Below are 18,545 nucleotides of genomic sequence, written 5' to 3'. Positions count from 1 at the left end.
TTTTGGGTTTTAAATAAAGTTATGTCATTTCTTATATATGTATTCAAAATAGTAGCTATGTTTAGTAGTTTTTAATGGTCCGAGGTCTTAGAAATAGTCATGACATTATAGTATGATATGTTTTAGTAGATTTTCCTTGCTGGGCATTAGGTTCATTCTTTTTTATTTTAGATGGTGCGGGAAAATAAGCTTGGAGGGCGGGATGGATTCATGGCAGCTTCGGCATGTGTATTAAGAGAGAAATGAATGGATGGACTGCTGGAAAAGATATAGGATGAAGTTTATATTTTGAGTTTTTCAAATTTATGTAATTATTTTTCCGCATCTAGTATTTGAACAATTAAATAAAGTTTTTTTTTGTCTTCTTTATGATTTTATGTAATAACGATGGGATCCCATATTTTTTATTTTTAATAATAGAGTTCTATTATTTTATGCATGTATTCAAAAATAGTAGTTATGCTTAGTAGTTTTAATAGTCTGAGGTCTTAGAATTAGTCGGGCATTACATAAAACAAGCCATTTCCTCCATTTTTGAGCATCCACGTGGCCTACTCTTTTTGGTTGCGGCTGGGTCAACACCACCAGCGGCCACCAACCCACTTTGTGTGCATTTTGGGCCTTGAACCTTCCATTTTGAGCTTTAAAGCTCACATGTTGTGTTGTTATAGAAAATTAGGCATGTTGACCATTCACTAAAATAGCTAGGATAATATTAATAATAAGATTTGATTTTTCAAAATCATATTTTATAATTAATGTTTCAGATTTATTTTGTAAACCCCATTTGTAGTTTAATTTCTTTTTAGTCATTTTCTTCTTCTATAAATAGGAACTCTTCTTTCACATTTGGTATGTAATTTTTAGAGTAAAGATGTTGACTGGCTTTTTGGTCAACTAATGTGGAGTTAAATTAATTAATTAGAGAACTTTCAATTAGACAATCAATGAACCATAAAGAAGCCAAAAACCTAATAACTATGAGCAATAAATGACAAACAACACCAGAATTATAGAGGTTCGGCCCCAAGAAATTGTAATGACCTACTTTCTCTTAGATTTGTATTGATCTTAAGAGTTTACACAAGATAACCAGTGAATACAAGAAGATTTCTAGGTGTAAAAGACAATACAAAATGGTAGAATTACTGCTAAGTACCAAGCCAAGCTGCTCGGTATGTTTCTGGTGCTTGCTAGTCGGTAGGCCAATTTTTTGAACCCCCTCCAATGTGGTGGAGAGTTTGTATTTATACAGTCCCTCTCATCTAATGGTTGCGCCTGAGAATAACTGATGGGGAAATATCCCTACATTTCCAGGTGTTTGTTGTCCTATTCTTCAGGAGCCTTGACCAAGTTTTTAGGCTGTTATGCACTCTTAGCAGGTGGTAGGGCGATTCCTGCGGTCTGTTACCAGTGAGTGTAACTGCATTCAGCGGACAAGGTTTATTTGTCTGTCATACCAACCAGCATGTTTTCTGGTGGTCCTACCGAGTACTAACTTGTCGTATACTCTGCAGGTTTACACCAATCAGCCTACCGAGGGGTCTGCCCATTCTACTCCATGTGTCCAAGCTTAATGCCACGTGCTCAAAATTAGTGCCACGTCAGATATGCCATGTTTTGGGATAACATTTGTCCCCAAGTTTGCAATGATGCTAAGTAGCATAGAAACTTTCTTCTAAGGACCATACCGTGTCAGAGGTATATGCTACTTGCTATGTGGCATAGCATCTGTTGTAGTTAATAGCCTTTTTATTTCTTCAAGTTTCCAAGAAATGACTTTTCACCCTTTCCCGCCTCTTTTTAAAACCATAAAGTATCATAATGGCTTTCTTCAATAGTTGTCCCAACAGTTGTGCAGTTACCGAAGGGTGGGCTGACATGGGAGGCGACTGAGCAGATGTGATTGGAAGGACATGCGTACATGTATGCTGACATGTCTGGGGACACATGCTTGCAGCCACCGAAGGGACTGCTAAATGGATGGTTCCATTAATGTTTGGATGGAGAGAGGATACACTTCTTTGCCTATAAGCAAAAGTTTACATTCATTTTTTCACTTTACCCTCTTCATCCTTCAAACATATCAGACGTTCCGAGTTGAACCAAGCTCCAAAGCTTCTTACTCTCGCATGTGCCTAGAAACTTATTGACGACACTCCGAGCACGTCCAGCAAGCTGGCAGCAAGTAAGCTTCTCAACTTTTACTTTTCAGTATTGGCCCTGTACGAAAAATGATTCCTTTTTCACTGCATTTTTTTTTTTGTTTTGGCCGTGGGTGATATTTTTGATAAATCCCTAGGTTTCTTGAATGTAGGATGCTTGAATCTATAAATAGATGACTATTTTGAGTAACTTCTTGACATGGGTAACCTGTTTTAACCTATGATTTCGTAAAATGTTGAGTTTCAATGTCCCATTTTTGTTGATTTACGTTCGTTGTTCTTGAAGAACACCAAGAACAGTTCTTGCAAAAAAAAATTCAAAAACCTTTCGTTGCCTCAGTTTTTCTTGACATTTGATTCGATCTATTTGCTTGTCAGTACACAGTATCGTTTATTATCTTGGTTTGGTCAGCACAACCCAAGGTGTCTATACCGACCAGCACTGTTCGGTGCTCTCACCTCATCTTTCCTTTTTTCCTTATACGCGGAGACTATCGGGGAAGGTGATCACCAAACCGGTTTGTAAACTCAACACTTGGGTAGGACAACAATGGTTTGTATTAAAAAAACTACCTGTGGTGCGGATGAGGAAGACCCCCATGAGGCACACCAGTGTCGGGGATGTCTAGGAGGCCTTGACCCCTAAGGAAGAGTCAAGCATCTCAGGGCAAGAAGGGGGGACCTAAACAGAATATGCCTTGGAGATTTACACCGAGGCCATTCTCAGCCCCTCACCATAGATGGATGAGGCCCCCCTATATGTAGCTTCGACTAGCACCATCTCTAACAAATAGCTGCAAAATGTCAAATGCATTTCAAGCTCGAAGATGTTTCAATCCTCAAACCTACTGCCTCATAGACTGTCGAGCACCCTGGGGCCCAATTCTACACTTGGAGCAGGTTTCACATTACTGGTGGTGCCACCCTTCCACTTCTGTCACACTTCCAAAGTGTGGCAAATTATTTTGGGCTTTGCCCCACCTAAATCAGTCCTAAGGGAATCAAGTTTCTCTCATCCCTCTATGTTTTATACATGTTTTAAATTGGTCGGTGCCGTCTGTGCACGAAGTAAATTACCTTTTTGACCTCAAATCCCTGACTAGATCGTTCGAGGTATTTTTATTTTATCCATAGAGACTCTAACATTTATTTAGATAATACCGAAGGTTTCTCCAAGGTTGGGGAGTATGCCAGCCAATACTTCGTTGCAGTGGACATTGCCGCCAATCGCTCATTATTTCGACGTAACGAACCCTTCAGTTTTCCGGCCCCCATCAGGGAGATGGAGAAACGAGCCAGAGACCTATTTACCACAGACCCTAGCTGCAAAGACTTGGTGGCCATGACCACTGTAGAAAAACTTGCAACTATCGAGCTTTACCCAAATCCTAAGGCAAAGGTTAAGGTTTCCACCCCTACAAGGCAGTCACCTAAGAAGCCCTACCCATCACTAGGTTGCCCAGTTCACCACCACCCAGTAAAAAGCAAACGAGAATGTTTATCCCCCCGTCTAGACCCTGTGTAGCCCACCGAACAAGGAGTTCAGATCGAGTTGTTATTAGGGAGCCATTCAAGTACAGCGCTCCCAAAACTGTCGCTGCCCCTAATCTGGAAAGGGAAAACAAGCTGAAGTAGAGCACATAGATTTAGACTAATCAGACAATGATGGAGATCTTTCGCTCAGGGAAATTGACTGCTCAGGGGGAGCCGAAGAGGGTGATTTAACTCTCTTTTCATAACTTATTTTTACTTTTGCCTAATTATGATTTCTTGCTTGTTCTGACCCTTCTCGGCACCTTTACTAATCCTTTGCTTTATTTTGCAAATATGTCAGCCGTCTTTTTTAAGAAATTTGCCCATATGCACACTAGCATTCCAAGCAGCAAGGCTCCCTCAACCATGCGCCAGAAGAATGACTCACCTGCCGAAGCTATCGAGCAGTTTGAGAAGACTCCTGAGAATATTCCTTCTTGGAAAAAGGCGAAGACTCCTTAGAACAAATCTGTCAAAAGCAAAGGACTCCATGCCGAGGAGGTTATCCATACAACCACTGCACAAGAACCTACCACCCCGAGAAGAGCCCAAGAAGGCATTGTTGAGGACCCTACCGAGGAGGTCCACGGACCCTTGAAAAATCCCATGGCCATCCATCAAGGACATATCAAAAGGGTGTCCCCCTTCCAAGATGAATTTATGGATACCTTTAGTACCAAATCCCTGGAGTACATTACTAGTACCGGTCTCTAGTATGTTGCGAGGGTAAGTAATTGACCTGCTCGGCGTTCAACTAATCTTTCTTCTCTGTTACTTGTTCTAAATTCTTTCATTTTGTATTTCTAGGGCATGCTGGCTCTCAACTATGCTCATCACCATGCTAAGGGGGTGAGCAAGCAGATGGTTGGTGTGACGCCCCACGTCACTATGGCTGCTTTCTGGAATGACGACTGGCCCTACAAACCAACATGAGTCTTTCCAGCGTGCTTTGTCCTCACTCGCACGCTTCCTGGGAAAACTTCCCAAGAGGTCACCCATCCCTAGATTACCCCAGGTCAAGCACGCTTAACTGTGGAGTTCTCAAGTGATGGGCTACCGAAAAGAAGATGCATCTTGTTGATATAGGTAGTACCCATCAATCCATTTAAGCCCTCTTCAACTGTGTAGTCCCATACCTACACAGTCTTAGAATCATCACACTTGACCTTCCCTAGGCGGTGTGGGATTGCACAACTTACCCGATCTTTCTCCTTACTGATCACGGGATTTTGACTGTCACAATCACCCCCCCTTAGGAGTCCGACGTCCTCGTCGGCCACACTTCCGGCTGGGTCAAGGCTCTGATACCATTTGTGACGCCCCACATCACTATGGCTGCTTTCTGGAATGACGACTGGCCCTACAAATCAACACAAGTCTTTCTAGCGTGCTTTGTCCTCACTCGCACACTTCCTGGGAAAACTTCCCAAGAGGTCACCCATCCCTAGATTACCCCAGGTCAAGCACGCTTAACTTTGGAGTTCTCAAGTGATGGGCTACCGAAAAGAAGATGCATCTTGTTGATATAGGTAGTACCCATCAATCCATTTAAGCCATCTTCAACTGTATAGTCCCATACCTACACAGTCTTAGAATCATCACACTTGACCTTCCCCAGGCGGTGTGGGATTGCACAGCTTACCCGGTCTTTCCTATTATGGATCACGGGATTCTGACTGTCAAAGTTGGCCTGGTAAAAGAGTCTAAGGACAAAGCCTCCCAATTTGCTCAGCTGATCGAGCAAGTCCAAAAACATCAACAGACCTCCGAGAAGATTACCAAAGAAAACGACGCGCTCAAGATTGCTGCCGAGCAGAGGAACCTTGAAATTAACCGGTTTGAGAGGAGGATTGAGGAGATAAAGGAGAAAAATGTTGCTGATGAGGGGGTTGGCCATGAGGAGAAGGATAAGCTGGCAAAGGCTCTTGAGAAAGAGAAAATTGATAGGCCCGCGGATGCTAAAGCTTTGGAGGACTTCAGTATGAGCACTTTCTATGATTTCTGGGTTACAACATGGCAGCAGACTTTAGCTTTTTGGGAGAGGCCTATGATGAGCTTATGCACTACTGTGCAGAGCGAGAGAAGAACAAGGCCCTAGCTGTCCTTACTGAGCAGCCTCCAGCCTCCGACCCAGAGTCTGTCGTGCCACCCACCGAGCCGATTTTCACAAAACTTAAAGAGCATGCCCTGCCCTCTGGTCTGAGTGCTTCAACTGAAGCTCCAACCCTTGCCGACCAGCCTCAAGACCCACCTCTCGTCTAGCCCCAAGGCCAACCAACTGACCAGCCACAAGAACATTGAAGAACTTAACATTTCTAGCTTTTCTTTTATTTTTGCAGAGACAACTAAAAGGCTAAAGGCGAGCAGCTTTTATTCTCGAGCAATCTTTTATTTTTGTTGAGACAGTGTGGATGAGCCGAGCAACCTTTAATCTCAAGTACTTAACATTTCATCTATAAAATGCTTCTCGATTTGACTGCATATCTGCTCGCATCTTACTTTTTCTTACCACTTGGCGTATACTGCATTTTAGAGCTATGTGGCTCTGTTAATCGGAGCTATTCAATTTTTTCGAACGAGTTCTAAGCAAAAACTGTTCAACCTTATATATTGAAATTGTTTTATGACCCTTTTTGTTGCCTGGTATATACAGAGCAACGTGCAGGCACTTTAACATTAATAAAGATTAAAATTTTTAAGTCTCTTAATTATGCACTTTTTCCTTTGCTTGTCCATATATGACTATGGTGCCCCCCAAGTGACCGAGTAGGATTCATAATTCTTGGGTTATCCTCTTGGTCACTTGCTAATTGACCAGAGTTGTTCATAATAACTTGTTCGGGGTTACTTTGGTTTGGCAAAACCTATAAAAGTTTCATACACTGCCGACAATCCATGAAAGTCAATCACTAGTTAGCAAGATAATCATTTTAAAGTAATGCTTGTAAAAATGGACAAAATCGTGTCTTATTGATTAAAAAATAACTATACAAGTTGCATCGCTACATTGTAGCTTACATTCATAAATATTAATTATTACAATAAATGGGCAAATCATGCATGTGCATAATTAATAAAGCTAACTTTGGCTGGTCAGTGGTAGGGGCAATCCGTGTCTGTATCAGTCAGTCAACGATCACTTAAAAGTAATCTTTATTGGTATTACTTCCATAGGTGTTCCCCATTCCAGTAATGGGGGACAGGTATTAACTGAAGATTTTGGTTATACCGTTCTTGCTTGTACGTGTCGGGCTGTACTATCTCCATCACTTGGTAAGGGCCTTCCCAGCTTGGCCCTAGTACTTCTACTAATACATCTCGAGTTTCTGGGAATATTCTTCAAAGGACTAGATCTCCGACATCAAACTTTCATTTCTTAACTCTAGAACTGAAGTACCAGGTAACTTTTTGTTGATGGGCAGCTAAGTGTATGTTAGACTTTTCGTATCTTTATTCAATCTGGTCCAAGGATTTGGCTAGCAATTGGTGATTGTGACCTTGGTTGTATGCCGCATGCCGGTGATATGTGAGTGCAAATGGGGTATCACCAGTAGTTGTTCACTCGGTAGTCCTATATGACCAGAGTACCTCATGCGGCTTCTCTGGCCAATTTCGCTTAGCCTCTTCTAGACGATTCTTCAGAGTGCCTTTGAGAGTCTTGTTAACTACTTCTACCTACCCGATTTCTTATGGGTGCGAGACTGTTGAAAAGCTTTTAGTGATGTCGTGTGTAGCACAGAAATCAGTAAATAAATAGCTATCAAACTATGTGCCATTGTCAGACACTATTTTCTGGGGTAGACCAAACCTACAAATTTTATTTTTCACCACGAAGTCTAGTACTTTTTGGAAGTAATGGTTGCCAATGGCTCGGCCTCTGTCCACTTGGTGAAATAATCCATTGTTGCTACTGCATACTGTACTCCCCCCCTTTCCTTTTGGCAATTGACCAATAAGGTCAATTCCCCAAATGGCAAAGGGTCATGGACTTTGCATCTGAGTAAGTTCTTTTGGGGCTGCCCGAGGGATTTTGGCAAACCTCTAACACTTGTTGCATTTTTTAACATATGCCATGGAATCCTCATTCATAGTTGGACAGAAGTCGCCTTGCCTCAAAATTTTCTTAGATAAAATTATCCCCACAACATGGTTCCCACAGAAACCCTCATGCACTCCTCCAGCAGCTGTCCTAACTCTGTTTGGTGGACACACCTGAACAATGGCATGGAAATCCCCCTTCTATACATAACCCCAACCAGGATTAGGTACCGAACAACTTTCCTCATCAGCTTCCTGGATTCATTGCAACTGTTGGGCAGGATTATGTGTTCTAAATAAGTTGCAATTGAGGTCATTTAGGATGGAGTGTCATCTAACAGAAGGACTGGTTCTGGCAGGTTGTTACTAGGTTTGGCTAGGTATTCAATAAGAACCAAGTTGGCCTTGTCCATCACAATACTGCTTGCTAGTCTGGCCAGTGCATCTGTTGTGGTGTTTTGTTCTCTTAGTATCTGTTTGATGGTGTATTTCTTGAGGTGAGTGAGTAGGTCTTTGATCTAACTAAGATAGGCCATCATTTTTTCTCCCACAGCAGCATACTCACCGAGGACCTGATTGACAACAAGTTGTGAATCATTATATATGTCCAAGAATTCAGCCTTCACTTCTTTTGCTAACTCTAGCCCTGCGATTAATGCTTCGTACTCCGCTTCGTTATTAGATGCATTAAACCCAAAATTAAGTGCACAATGGACGCGTTGCCCTTCTGGTGTGATGAGGGAAAGACTAGGCCTAGACAGCTGGTCGGTAGATGAGCCATCGACGTGTAGTTTCGAGACTTTGGGTTCTTTTTCAGAGTGAACTGGCTGGATTCTGGATGCTCTGTGTTCTGTTCAGCACCTATATCAAGTGGCGGTCTGGACTTTCATGGCTGCTCGACCATTTCATCATCTATCCCTGGTTACCCGGTACATTTAGCTACAAAATCTGTGAGAGCCTAGCCTTTAATTGTTGTTCGGGGCTGGTATGTGATTTCATATTTCCCGAGCACTATAGACCATTTGAGTAATCGACCAGAGGTATCCAAATTTTGCAGGACTTGGTGTAATGGTTGGTCGGTAAGAACCTTTATGGGATGAGCTTGAAAGAGTGGGGGAATTTTTCTGGAAGATAAGATAAGAGTAGGCAGTAAGTTAATTTTTTAGTTAGAGGATACATGCTCTTGACTTCGACCAATATTTTACTAACATAGTAAACTTGATGTTGAATCTTGTTTACTTCTCTAACCAGGACTGCACTGACAGCGTGTTGAGTTACTGCTAGGTATTTGCACAGTTCTTCGCCTTCTAACGGTTTTGATAGGACGGGGGGTTGTGCCAAGTGCTGCTTTAGAGCTTGGAAGGCATGTTCGCACTCCTCAGTCCATTCAAATTTCTTTGTACCTCTGACGATATTAAAAAAAAAAATACACCTATCAGTGGATTTGGTTACGAATCTTCTTAGTGCCGCTATGCATCCTATTAGGCTCTGCATGTTCTTGATCCTGGCTGATAAGGGCATGTCCAACAACGTCATTATCTTCTCGGGCTTATCTTCAATTCCCCTAGAGTTCACTATAAACCCCAAGAATTTTTCTGACCCCACACCAAAGGATCATTTTAGGGGGTTTAATTTCATTCTATACTGCCTCAAGATGTTGAAGCATTCCTCCAAGTCCTCAATGTGCCCCCCCAACCTTTTTTGATTTTACCAACATATCTTCCACATAAACCTCCATGTTACTTCCTATCTGGTCTTTGAACATACAGTTTACCGCATCTGTGCAGAAACTCGTGTGCTCCTGGTCGGGTGGATGCATGCTTATCTGGTTGTACCTCAAGTAGGCATCCATAAAGGTTAAGATTTTGTGGCTGGCTGTAGCGTCCACTAGCTGGTCAATTCTCAGAAGTGGGAAGCAGTCCTTTAGGTATGCTTTATTTAAATTTGTGAAATCTATGCACACCATCCACTTGTTATTAGGCTTTGGACACCCATACTGGGTAGAAGGCCTCCCTAATGAAATTTTTATTTCGAAGCGTCTCCATCTCCTCCTTCAATGCCTTTACTTTCGTTGGATCTAGTAACCTCCTTTTCTGTTGCACAGTATCGATGTTGAGGCATGGCTTATAATGGTTGGGCGAGACCAGGCGAATATATCTTAGTTGTCCCATAGGAACTGGATCAAGGCAGATCTTATATTCCTGAACAACCTTTTCTTTACCTCGACAACCCTGGTCGGGTGCTTTGGTCAAATGAGACTTCTTCTAATTCTTCAATTGGACCTAGCCCTGTATCAATATCCCCAAAATGAGGGTCTATGTCCTCCCCCCATTTTGGCCTACATCCTATTTCTGGTGTCTGGGCACTGCAGGTTGTGCGGTACAGACTGCCTTCCCTACCTTTTTTACTGATGAATTATAACATTCTCTAGCCACCAGTTGGTTCCCTTTGAGACATCCTATACTTGCCCGGGTTAGGAATTTGACGAGCAGATGGAAGACCACAGTGACTGCTCAAAGGTCATACAGGGTTGGTCGGCCTATCATGGAATTGTACGTAGAGGGGATGTCGATTACTACGAACAAAGACATTACACTATTGTTGTTAGGTGTCGCCCCCACTGTCAAAGGAAGCCTTATGCTTCCTACAAGGGCCATGCCATTCCCTATAAACCCATACAGTAGTTGCTCGCATGGTTCCAAACGACCCATGGTCAATCATCGTTCTGACCACGATCATATTGGCGATCTGAACGTCTACCACCAAAGGATCATTATGCGAATGATGTATGTGACTTGTGTCTTCCTCATTGAAGGTGATGGGCACACATTCGTAGTGAGGTTGTTTGGGAGTACGCTCCTCGACAACTAGTACATTTTCCTCATCCTCATGCCTAAGGGAGCGAGTGTATCTTTCTCGAGTTTTGCTGGAGTTACCGGCCAATGCGATCTGCCACATATCATATCTAGCCAACCAGCCACTAGTTGTCGTAGGAGAGGCTAATTGCTTTGATACTGTTGAGACTGTTGCTGAGGAGGCTGTTGAGGATGCTGATTACAGCCGGCCATACATACCTCTTTAGATGAGCATTGTTTTGTCGAATGAGGAATCCTATGTCCTCTTTCAGGTGGTTACATTCATTGGTTTCATGACCATGGTCATTGTGAAACCGGCAGAACTTAGTCATATCCCGTCTGTTAACATCCTTCCTCATTGGTGGAGGTCTTTTGTACGATACAACTGCCTGTGTAGCGTTGAAAACATCGGCACGAGGCTTCAACAGGATGGATTATGTAGTAAACTTAGGAACATATTCTTGTTGTTTGGGCTACTCAATAGTCTTAGGCTTCTTATTGTCATTCTGGTTACCGTAACTTTCAACCCTATTACTGTGTTTGTCATTCTTAGCCCAATTCTTACCTCCCTCTGCAGGGTTAGTGGTATTCACAACATATGTTTTCCCCTGCTCGGCAGCTGTCTGAGTTGGATTATCCACCTTCTACTTGTCTTCCTCAAGCTTCATGAATTCCTTTTCCAGATCAAGGAACTCTTGGGTGGTACGTGCAGACTTCCTTTTCAAACTGCTCCAGAACAGACTTTTTACTTTGACTCCTGAATTGATGGCTATCAACTTACCATCATCACTGAGGGATTTTACTCTGGTGGCTACCCGCATAAAACGTTGAATCTAGTCCTTCAAAGGTTCATTATCTCTTTGTTTTATGTCCACCAGGTCATTCGGCTCGCCCGGAAGGGGCATTGCCAAAGAGAATTTAGAATAGAATATGCATACAAATCCATCCCATGTTGTAATTGACCCTGGTTGTAGCTTAGAGAACCATTGGTGGGCGAAATCTGACAGGGTGGCTAGGAAGATCCTCACCTGGGATCATTTGGAACCCCCCAGAGATTAGTCTGCAGTTCAAAGTTGTGAACATAGGATACTGGGTCTTCAAGTCCAGTATAAATCTTCCATGTTGACATTTTGAATTTGACAGGGATGGGCAGCTGATTAATACGTTCAGAAAATGGAGAACCCCTCTGCCTCTCCATTTCAATATATGTTAACTTGGGGGTTGTCAAGTCCCTTACTAGTCGGGTTAACAGATCCAGTTGGGCCTGGATGTTAAGGTCTGCAGCTGCCTAGGGTTGTGCTCCATTGCTGACCTCATCCATTCTCGGGTCCTAAACAGGCTTAGGCGAAGCTATGTTGCTCAAATCCTGATTTTCTCTACTACGATTAAGAGTATCTCAAAGGTCTTCACCTCCCATGGGACCCATTCAGTTGAAAACAGCATTTGGCCGAGGCCTGCCCCCAGCATTCTGGTTGCCTGCTCGGCCTGGTACTAGAGGTACTCCCTAAAACCCTCCACCTCGGGGTGGTTTGTTGTTTGGGATATCATCCCCTTGTGGGACAATGGTCCTTCGGGTTGATTACCTCTCTAACCCTGGTTATTTTGTTGGTCTTGATCATATTGCTGGCAAACTTGGCTCGCTGCCTCATCATGGTCATGCATATTAGCGCAATGGGGTCTATATGCACTACTAATTTTCGGCTCCTCTCTTCGGGATCTTGGTCAGTATTCTTGGTACTGTCTATACCGACCAGGCTGTTGCTGGTGATTTTTTAATTGACCACTCCTATTCGTCGCTGGTGCTCAACGATTGCCATCCCGTCCTGCAGCACCATGATTTCTTTCATGGCCAACGCCCTGAGATCTCAGCCGAAAGTTTCCTTCTAAGTCCTGTCCCATGTCGCGCCTTGGAACGACCTGCTCATCAGGCGGTAGGGGTTGTCTATTATTGTTGGCTTGGGCCCCCTGACCAGATCTGTGACACCTGGTCGAACCCTGATTCCCATTATGAGGTTGAGCCTCTAGTCCTTTCGTGACACCCTCACCGAAACACAAAATAGGAGGACGTTGTTGGTTTTGGGCAATCGTTCCAGCTACAGTTCCCATACCTTTGGTTTGCTACTGTTGCATAAAATTGTGGATGGATTCAACAGCCTCCCTAGTCTGGCGCTCCATGTCTTCCTGAGGGGCATGGACCTCCCACGCATGTCAATCCATCCATTCTTGGAAGTCTCTCCTTTGTTTTTTGAAGGCCTCATTAATGTCCTCTTGAGCAGTAGCTCACCCCTAATTCATGGTGGCAAGCTGATTTTGCATATGTCCCATGACTTCCCTTATCCGCTCCATTTTGGTCCTTCTATGTCTACGTGGGGCTCATACGTCCAGGACCTCAAGCTCTTGGCCCTGGCTGGTCGGTGCCCCTTAAAGCAACTCAACCTAATGTTCCTGCTGGGTGATTCCAGCAGAGGCAGCAGCTCCGCATCCTAGTGCAGTGCGCCCAACGGTTTGCCCCCGACACCATATGGGTTCCTAGGCGACAAATCACCTTGCGGCCCATTCAAATTTCTCATCGATGGGAATTAGTTTGAAAATTCAACCTCTGGTTGTGGAGGCTCTTGGCTTGACATTCTAGTTGACACTACCATCCTTGCAACAATGGAATCTGAATGTGATTGTCTTGGGCTCTCAATGAAAGTACCAAAATGTTGACTAAATTTTTGGTCAACTAATGCTGAGTTAAATTAATTAATTAGAGAGCTTTCAATTAGACAATCAATGAACCATAAAGAAGCCAAAAACCTAATAACTATGAGGAGTAAATGACAAATAACACCATAATTATAGAGGTTCGGCCCCAAGAAATGGTAATGACGTACTTCCTCTTATATTTTTATTGATCTTAAGAGTTTACACAAGATAACCAGTGAATACAGGTATATTTCAAGGTGTAAAAGACAATACAGAATGGCAGAATCACTGCTTATTACCAAGCCAGGCTGCTCGGTATGCTTATTACCAATCTTTCTGGTGGAGAGTTTGTATTTATACTGTCCCTCTCATCTGAGGGTTGCGCCTGAGCATAACTGATGGGGAAATAAATATCCCTACATTTGCAAGTGGTTGTTGTTCTATTCTTCAGGAGCCTTGACCAAGTTTTAGGGCTGTTGGGCACTCTTTGCGGGTGGTAGGGTGATTCCACGGAATGTTGACAGTGAGTGTAACTGCTTTTAGCCGACTAGGTTTATATGTTTGTCATGTCGACCAGCAGGTTTTCTGGAGGTCCAGCCAAGCAGTAACTTGTCGTATACCCTGCAGGTATACACTGATCAGCCTGCCAGAGGGTCTGCCCAGTCTACTCCACGTGTCCAAGCTTAATGCCACGTGCTCAAAATTAGTGTCACGTCATGTATGCCAAGTTTTGGGATAACAAAAGAGACTATAGCAAAATTTCTACTCACTTTCTTCTCATACTTTCCTCTTAGAATTTTGTGAGAATCATGAGCATAATGGCCTAATCTTCCTAGGAAACTTAGGGATGATTTCATATGCTAGTGATGTTATTTTGCTACTTTAATTTGCTATGTTCCTAATATAATGCATTTGAGTTGTTTATGTTCTTTCATCCTCATCTTTATTTTGTTATCTTTATTTACATGTGCTAATAGTATATAGGATTAGTCATGCTCTTTCTATGTGCTTCTAACTAGTAAAAGTAATATTGATACATAAGTTTATATTTAATCTTCTATTACATTATTTCCCTCGGGTATTTTGTCATTTTTAGATTTTTCATAAGAACAACATTGTGCTCCTAAAGTATAGAACTTTATAACTCAAATGGACTTCTGTTAGAAAAGAATATGGACTTTAATGTTAGATTTTCCAAGTAAATGTTGGGATGTGAGCTATTTACTTGTTTAGTTTTATAAATCATGTAACTAAGTAACTAAACAAGCATATGGATGATTCTTGAAATCGTTCTACTTTTCAACTCTTGATTACATCTTATCTTTATTTCATCATTTCACCAAAAAGACAACAAAAATATCCCAAATCTATTTTCATTTCCATTTCTATTTATTTCATGTAACTAAACTTTTGTGTTAGTTTTCTACTAATCTTTTGGTTTTACGTTACCTCGTTGTGGATCGACCGCCCGACCTTTGCTACAACTACCGCTTAGTGGTTGTCACATTTTTGGCGTTAAACAATCATGTCAACGTCATCTTCATCAAGCTCGACTATGCTCAGTCATGGTAAAAACTCGACTGGTACCACATTGAGAGTATTGACTTTCTTGGTTGTTGCGAGTCGAGCTAGAGCATCTGCATTCGACTTCTGTTCGCGCAGAACTTGCTCAATCATGTAAAATTCGATTTGTCCACTGCTACTTTGACTTTCTCCAAGTATGCTACCATTTTAGTTCCCCGAGCTTGGTATTCTGTTCGCTAAAATTGATACGCAAGTATACGTAATCGACACAAGTAATACAATGATAAATAAAGATCGTTCCCACGGAGATTGATTTACTAATTTCCAACAAATTTATTTTCAATTTCTATTTGGTCAACAATAAATTGGTTTAAAAAATATTAAAATAACAAAAGTTATAAACATAAAATAACACAATGAAAGAAAGAAAATAATTGTAAAAACTTGAAAAATAAAGAACTGGGGATTTTAATTTCATCAACTATTCACTTTATTATTTTGCTAATCAGACTTCACAATTCTTCTTCCTAAATGATAACTCCATTTTAGTGTTGTTTTAGAATGTATTTTTGTGGTAATCTTGAATATTTATGTTTGTTTTGTGCAAGATGATGCTTGTGTTTGTTTTTGTTGTAGGTCGGTACTTTGGATCATGAGCTAAAAGTGAAAAGAAGAAAAAATGGTGGAAATTGGAGCTTTTGGTGGTTGTTCGACTCAAATTGGCGCTAATGATAAGTTATAATAACTCTTTTATGAAGGAAAGATGTTGAAAAGTTAAGATTTGAACAAAAAAATAGAATTAAAGTCGCGACATGGTCTTAAGGGCCGCAACTCTAACAAAGTCAGAGGATGAATGTTTGCTAAAAGGAATAAGAGTCGCGGCGCTTGAAGAAATAGAGGCAGAACCCAGGAAGTCCATGGAGATGCGGGCCGTGACCTGGGTTTAGTGGGCTGCAGCGCCTGGAGGGCTATCCAAATATTGAAGTGCGTTAAAACTACATGGGTCGCGACCTAGAAAGGCCAAGTCACGACCCGCTGATGAAAAAAAAGAAAATTTTGTGTTTTTTTAGTATAAATTCAGTGTTAGGTCAGATTTCAATTACGAATTTAGAGATTAAATTTGATTCTAAGATAATTTTTTCTGCACTTTCATATTTTTATTTCTTCTTCAAATCTTTGAATTTTATGTTTCCGAATAATTATTTTGTTATTTTCGTCATGTCTGATATTAACTAAATCATTTATATAGGGGTTAATATAGTTGCTTTGATTTCTATTTAATGTTATTATGATGTTCTATTAATTCTTCTTCTTTATTCTAATCTATATATTGTTTATTTAATGCAAGTAAATATATGATCAATATTTGCATGATATATGATTTTGATTAAAAATTTGAAAGATGTGAATTGAATATGTTATCGTTGTATAGACATAGGTTACATATTGGACGAAAGTACCTATATGGCTTTTGTAGCAACTAGGTTTCTATGCTTAATGCCTGCTATATGTTTAAGTTTATCACTGAGATGTAGAAAACTTGCATATAGGTTAAGATCTTATATCTTGAAAAAGAACAAGAATCTATTTATGTTAACCTACTATTAGAATAGGAATAAAGAAATTTAGAACTGATTAATAAAATTAATAGAATGAAAAGTTGATGAAATTAATACCCTAGGTCTTTTTATTATTGATTTTTATCCTTTCATTAATTGTTGTGTATTTTTTTAGTTATTGAAATTGTGTTTGTAGTTAGATTTATTCATCTTAATTGTACTTTCCAAATAGAAAGTAAAGAGAAATTTTTTGTAATTGGTTTATAGTCTCTGTGGGATGATATCCGTTCTTCCAAAATTTATTACTTGACACGACCACGTACACTTGCGTGCATATTTTACCGATCAAGTTTTTGGCGCCGTTTCCGAGGACTAATATCCAATATCAAAATTAAATGTTTTTTGTTCTACTTTGGTTTTTTCTTTTAGTACTCACTCAGGTCGAGGATGTTTTGTGTTTCAAGAATTATTGGTATATGCGATGAAGTAGACAAAAGGAGCTCATATCAGTAGATCTTGAACTTCAAAGAACGTGGAGACAAAACCAAATGATAAAGAAAAGGCTGTATTTTACCGTGGATGAGAATCAAGGAAATGCAGCAAACAATGCTACTAATGTTAATAATATCCCAAATATTGCTGAGGTTCCAATGGAGCGAGGAGCAAGGACGCTTAGAGATTATGTACTTTCTATTGTCACAGGAGTGCATTCAGGCATCAGACACCCCACTATTGCTGCAAATAATTTCAAGATTAAGCCAGCTATATTACAAATGGTGCAATCTATTGTTCAGTTTGGGGGGTTGCCCACAGAAGATCCTAATTTGCAAATAGCCATTGTCCTGGAGCTATGTGCAACATTTAAGATCAATGGGGTGAGTGAAGATGCGATTAGACTTAGATTTTTCCCATTCTCTCTACGTAACCGAGCGAAGAATTAGCTAATTTCATTGCAAGCGAAGAATTGTATGATGCATGGGAAAGATTTAAAGAGTTGTTAAGAAAATGCCCTCATCACAGGATTGAAAAATAAATGTTAGTCCATAATTTTTACAATGGGTTAGGCGGTACTACTCGCGCTATCATAGATGCAGCATCGGAAGGAGTGTTTATGAGAAAGAGTGCCAACGAAGCTTATGATATTCTAGAGGAGATGGCCATGAACAATTACCAGTGGCCTATTGAGAGGGAAAATACAAAGAAGGTGGCTGGGATGATTGAATTAGATGCCATCTCAATGCTTACAGCTCAAGTGGCATCCTTGACGAAACAACTATAATAGAATAACCTCACAGCTCAAGCCATGCAATTACAAAGTGTGTGAAATGTTGGGATTTTATGCCCTAATTAAAACCCAAATTCTTTATAATCTCATTTTATTATCAATAAAATAATAGAAATCATTTTTTGACTTGGTCAATCACTTTTGTAACGCCCTAAACTCTAGGGACCGTTACGGTGTGCCTTGTAAACAGTGCTAAACTCGCTAATCGAGTCATTTGGCCAAAATCATGTAACTAAGTGTGATTAGCGGTTTAGGGATTAAAAATTTTGTTTATGATATAACATTTCATTAAAACGTTTATTATATATATTGGGATCCCAAAAATATAATTTAAAGGTCTATTACAAGAAAATATTTACAACCAACCAATCTAAGCGGCAAAACAGGGTTTAACCCTAGTTCCTCGTTCAACCCTCGGCCGTGACGGTCGAGCAGCCCCATATGTACACATTGTTACCTAAGCTCTCCAACTCAAGGATGATCCAGCTTTCTTTTGCCTTTACCTGCACCACATAGCACTCGTGAGCCGAGGCCCAGCAAGAAAACCTAATATGCTCATGAACAGTAATAACATGTCATCAAATCATAAGGCACATGCCTAGCAAATACAGGCCTATTTAAGCAGGCAAATAAGTTCAAAGAATGAACGAGTGAGTGATTAACAAATCACTAGCAGGGAGTCTATACCTTTAAACAAGTGACTAATTACCAAGTCACTAACAGGGGGTTTGTACCTTTTAACAAGTGACTAATTACTAAGTCACTAACAGGGGGATTCCTCTCCCTCAGCCATGTGACAAAACAGTCAACTAGGCCTTTGGCCCTGACTCTTTGTAACTAGTCATAGACTAGACAAGCGCTTATAATTTTCATCGACCCTAGGGTCGGTCCAGCATTA

At 41.0% G+C, this 18,545-nt stretch overlaps 1 protein-coding gene and 1 pseudogene across 1 annotated transcript; one reads left to right on the top strand and one right to left on the bottom strand.

The window, feature by feature from the left end:
- The first annotated feature begins 16,910 nt into the window (after positions 1-16,910).
- LOC133815505 (uncharacterized) lies at positions 16,911-17,641 on the top strand. The gene is made up of 2 exons (XM_062248340.1): positions 16,911-17,283; positions 17,427-17,641. Exons 1-2 carry the CDS (start codon positions 16,911-16,913, stop codon positions 17,639-17,641), a joined length of 588 nt encoding a protein of 195 aa, XP_062104324.1.
- On the bottom strand, positions 17,286-17,385 carry LOC133820193 (small nucleolar RNA R71; annotated as a pseudogene).
- Positions 17,642-18,545: the final 904 nt, after the last annotated feature.

The sequence above is a fragment of the Humulus lupulus genome, chromosome 2, assembly GCF_963169125.1.
Source record: "Humulus lupulus chromosome 2, drHumLupu1.1, whole genome shotgun sequence".
Classification (NCBI taxonomy): Eukaryota; Viridiplantae; Streptophyta; class Magnoliopsida; order Rosales; family Cannabaceae; genus Humulus; species Humulus lupulus.
Note: the sequence above shows the minus strand (reverse complement) of the source record. Positions and strands in the feature narration are given on the sequence as shown.

Bases quoted from the DNA above. Each gene is read 5' to 3' on its own strand.
- LOC133815505 (XM_062248340.1), top strand. From the start codon at position 16,911: ATGATAAAGAAAAGGCTGTATTTTACCGTGGATGAGAATCAAGGAAAT. The intron at 17,284-17,426 runs GTAACCGAGCGA...ACAATGGGTTAG, and splicing joins ATTTTTCCCATTCTCTCTAC to GCGGTACTACTCGCGCTATC.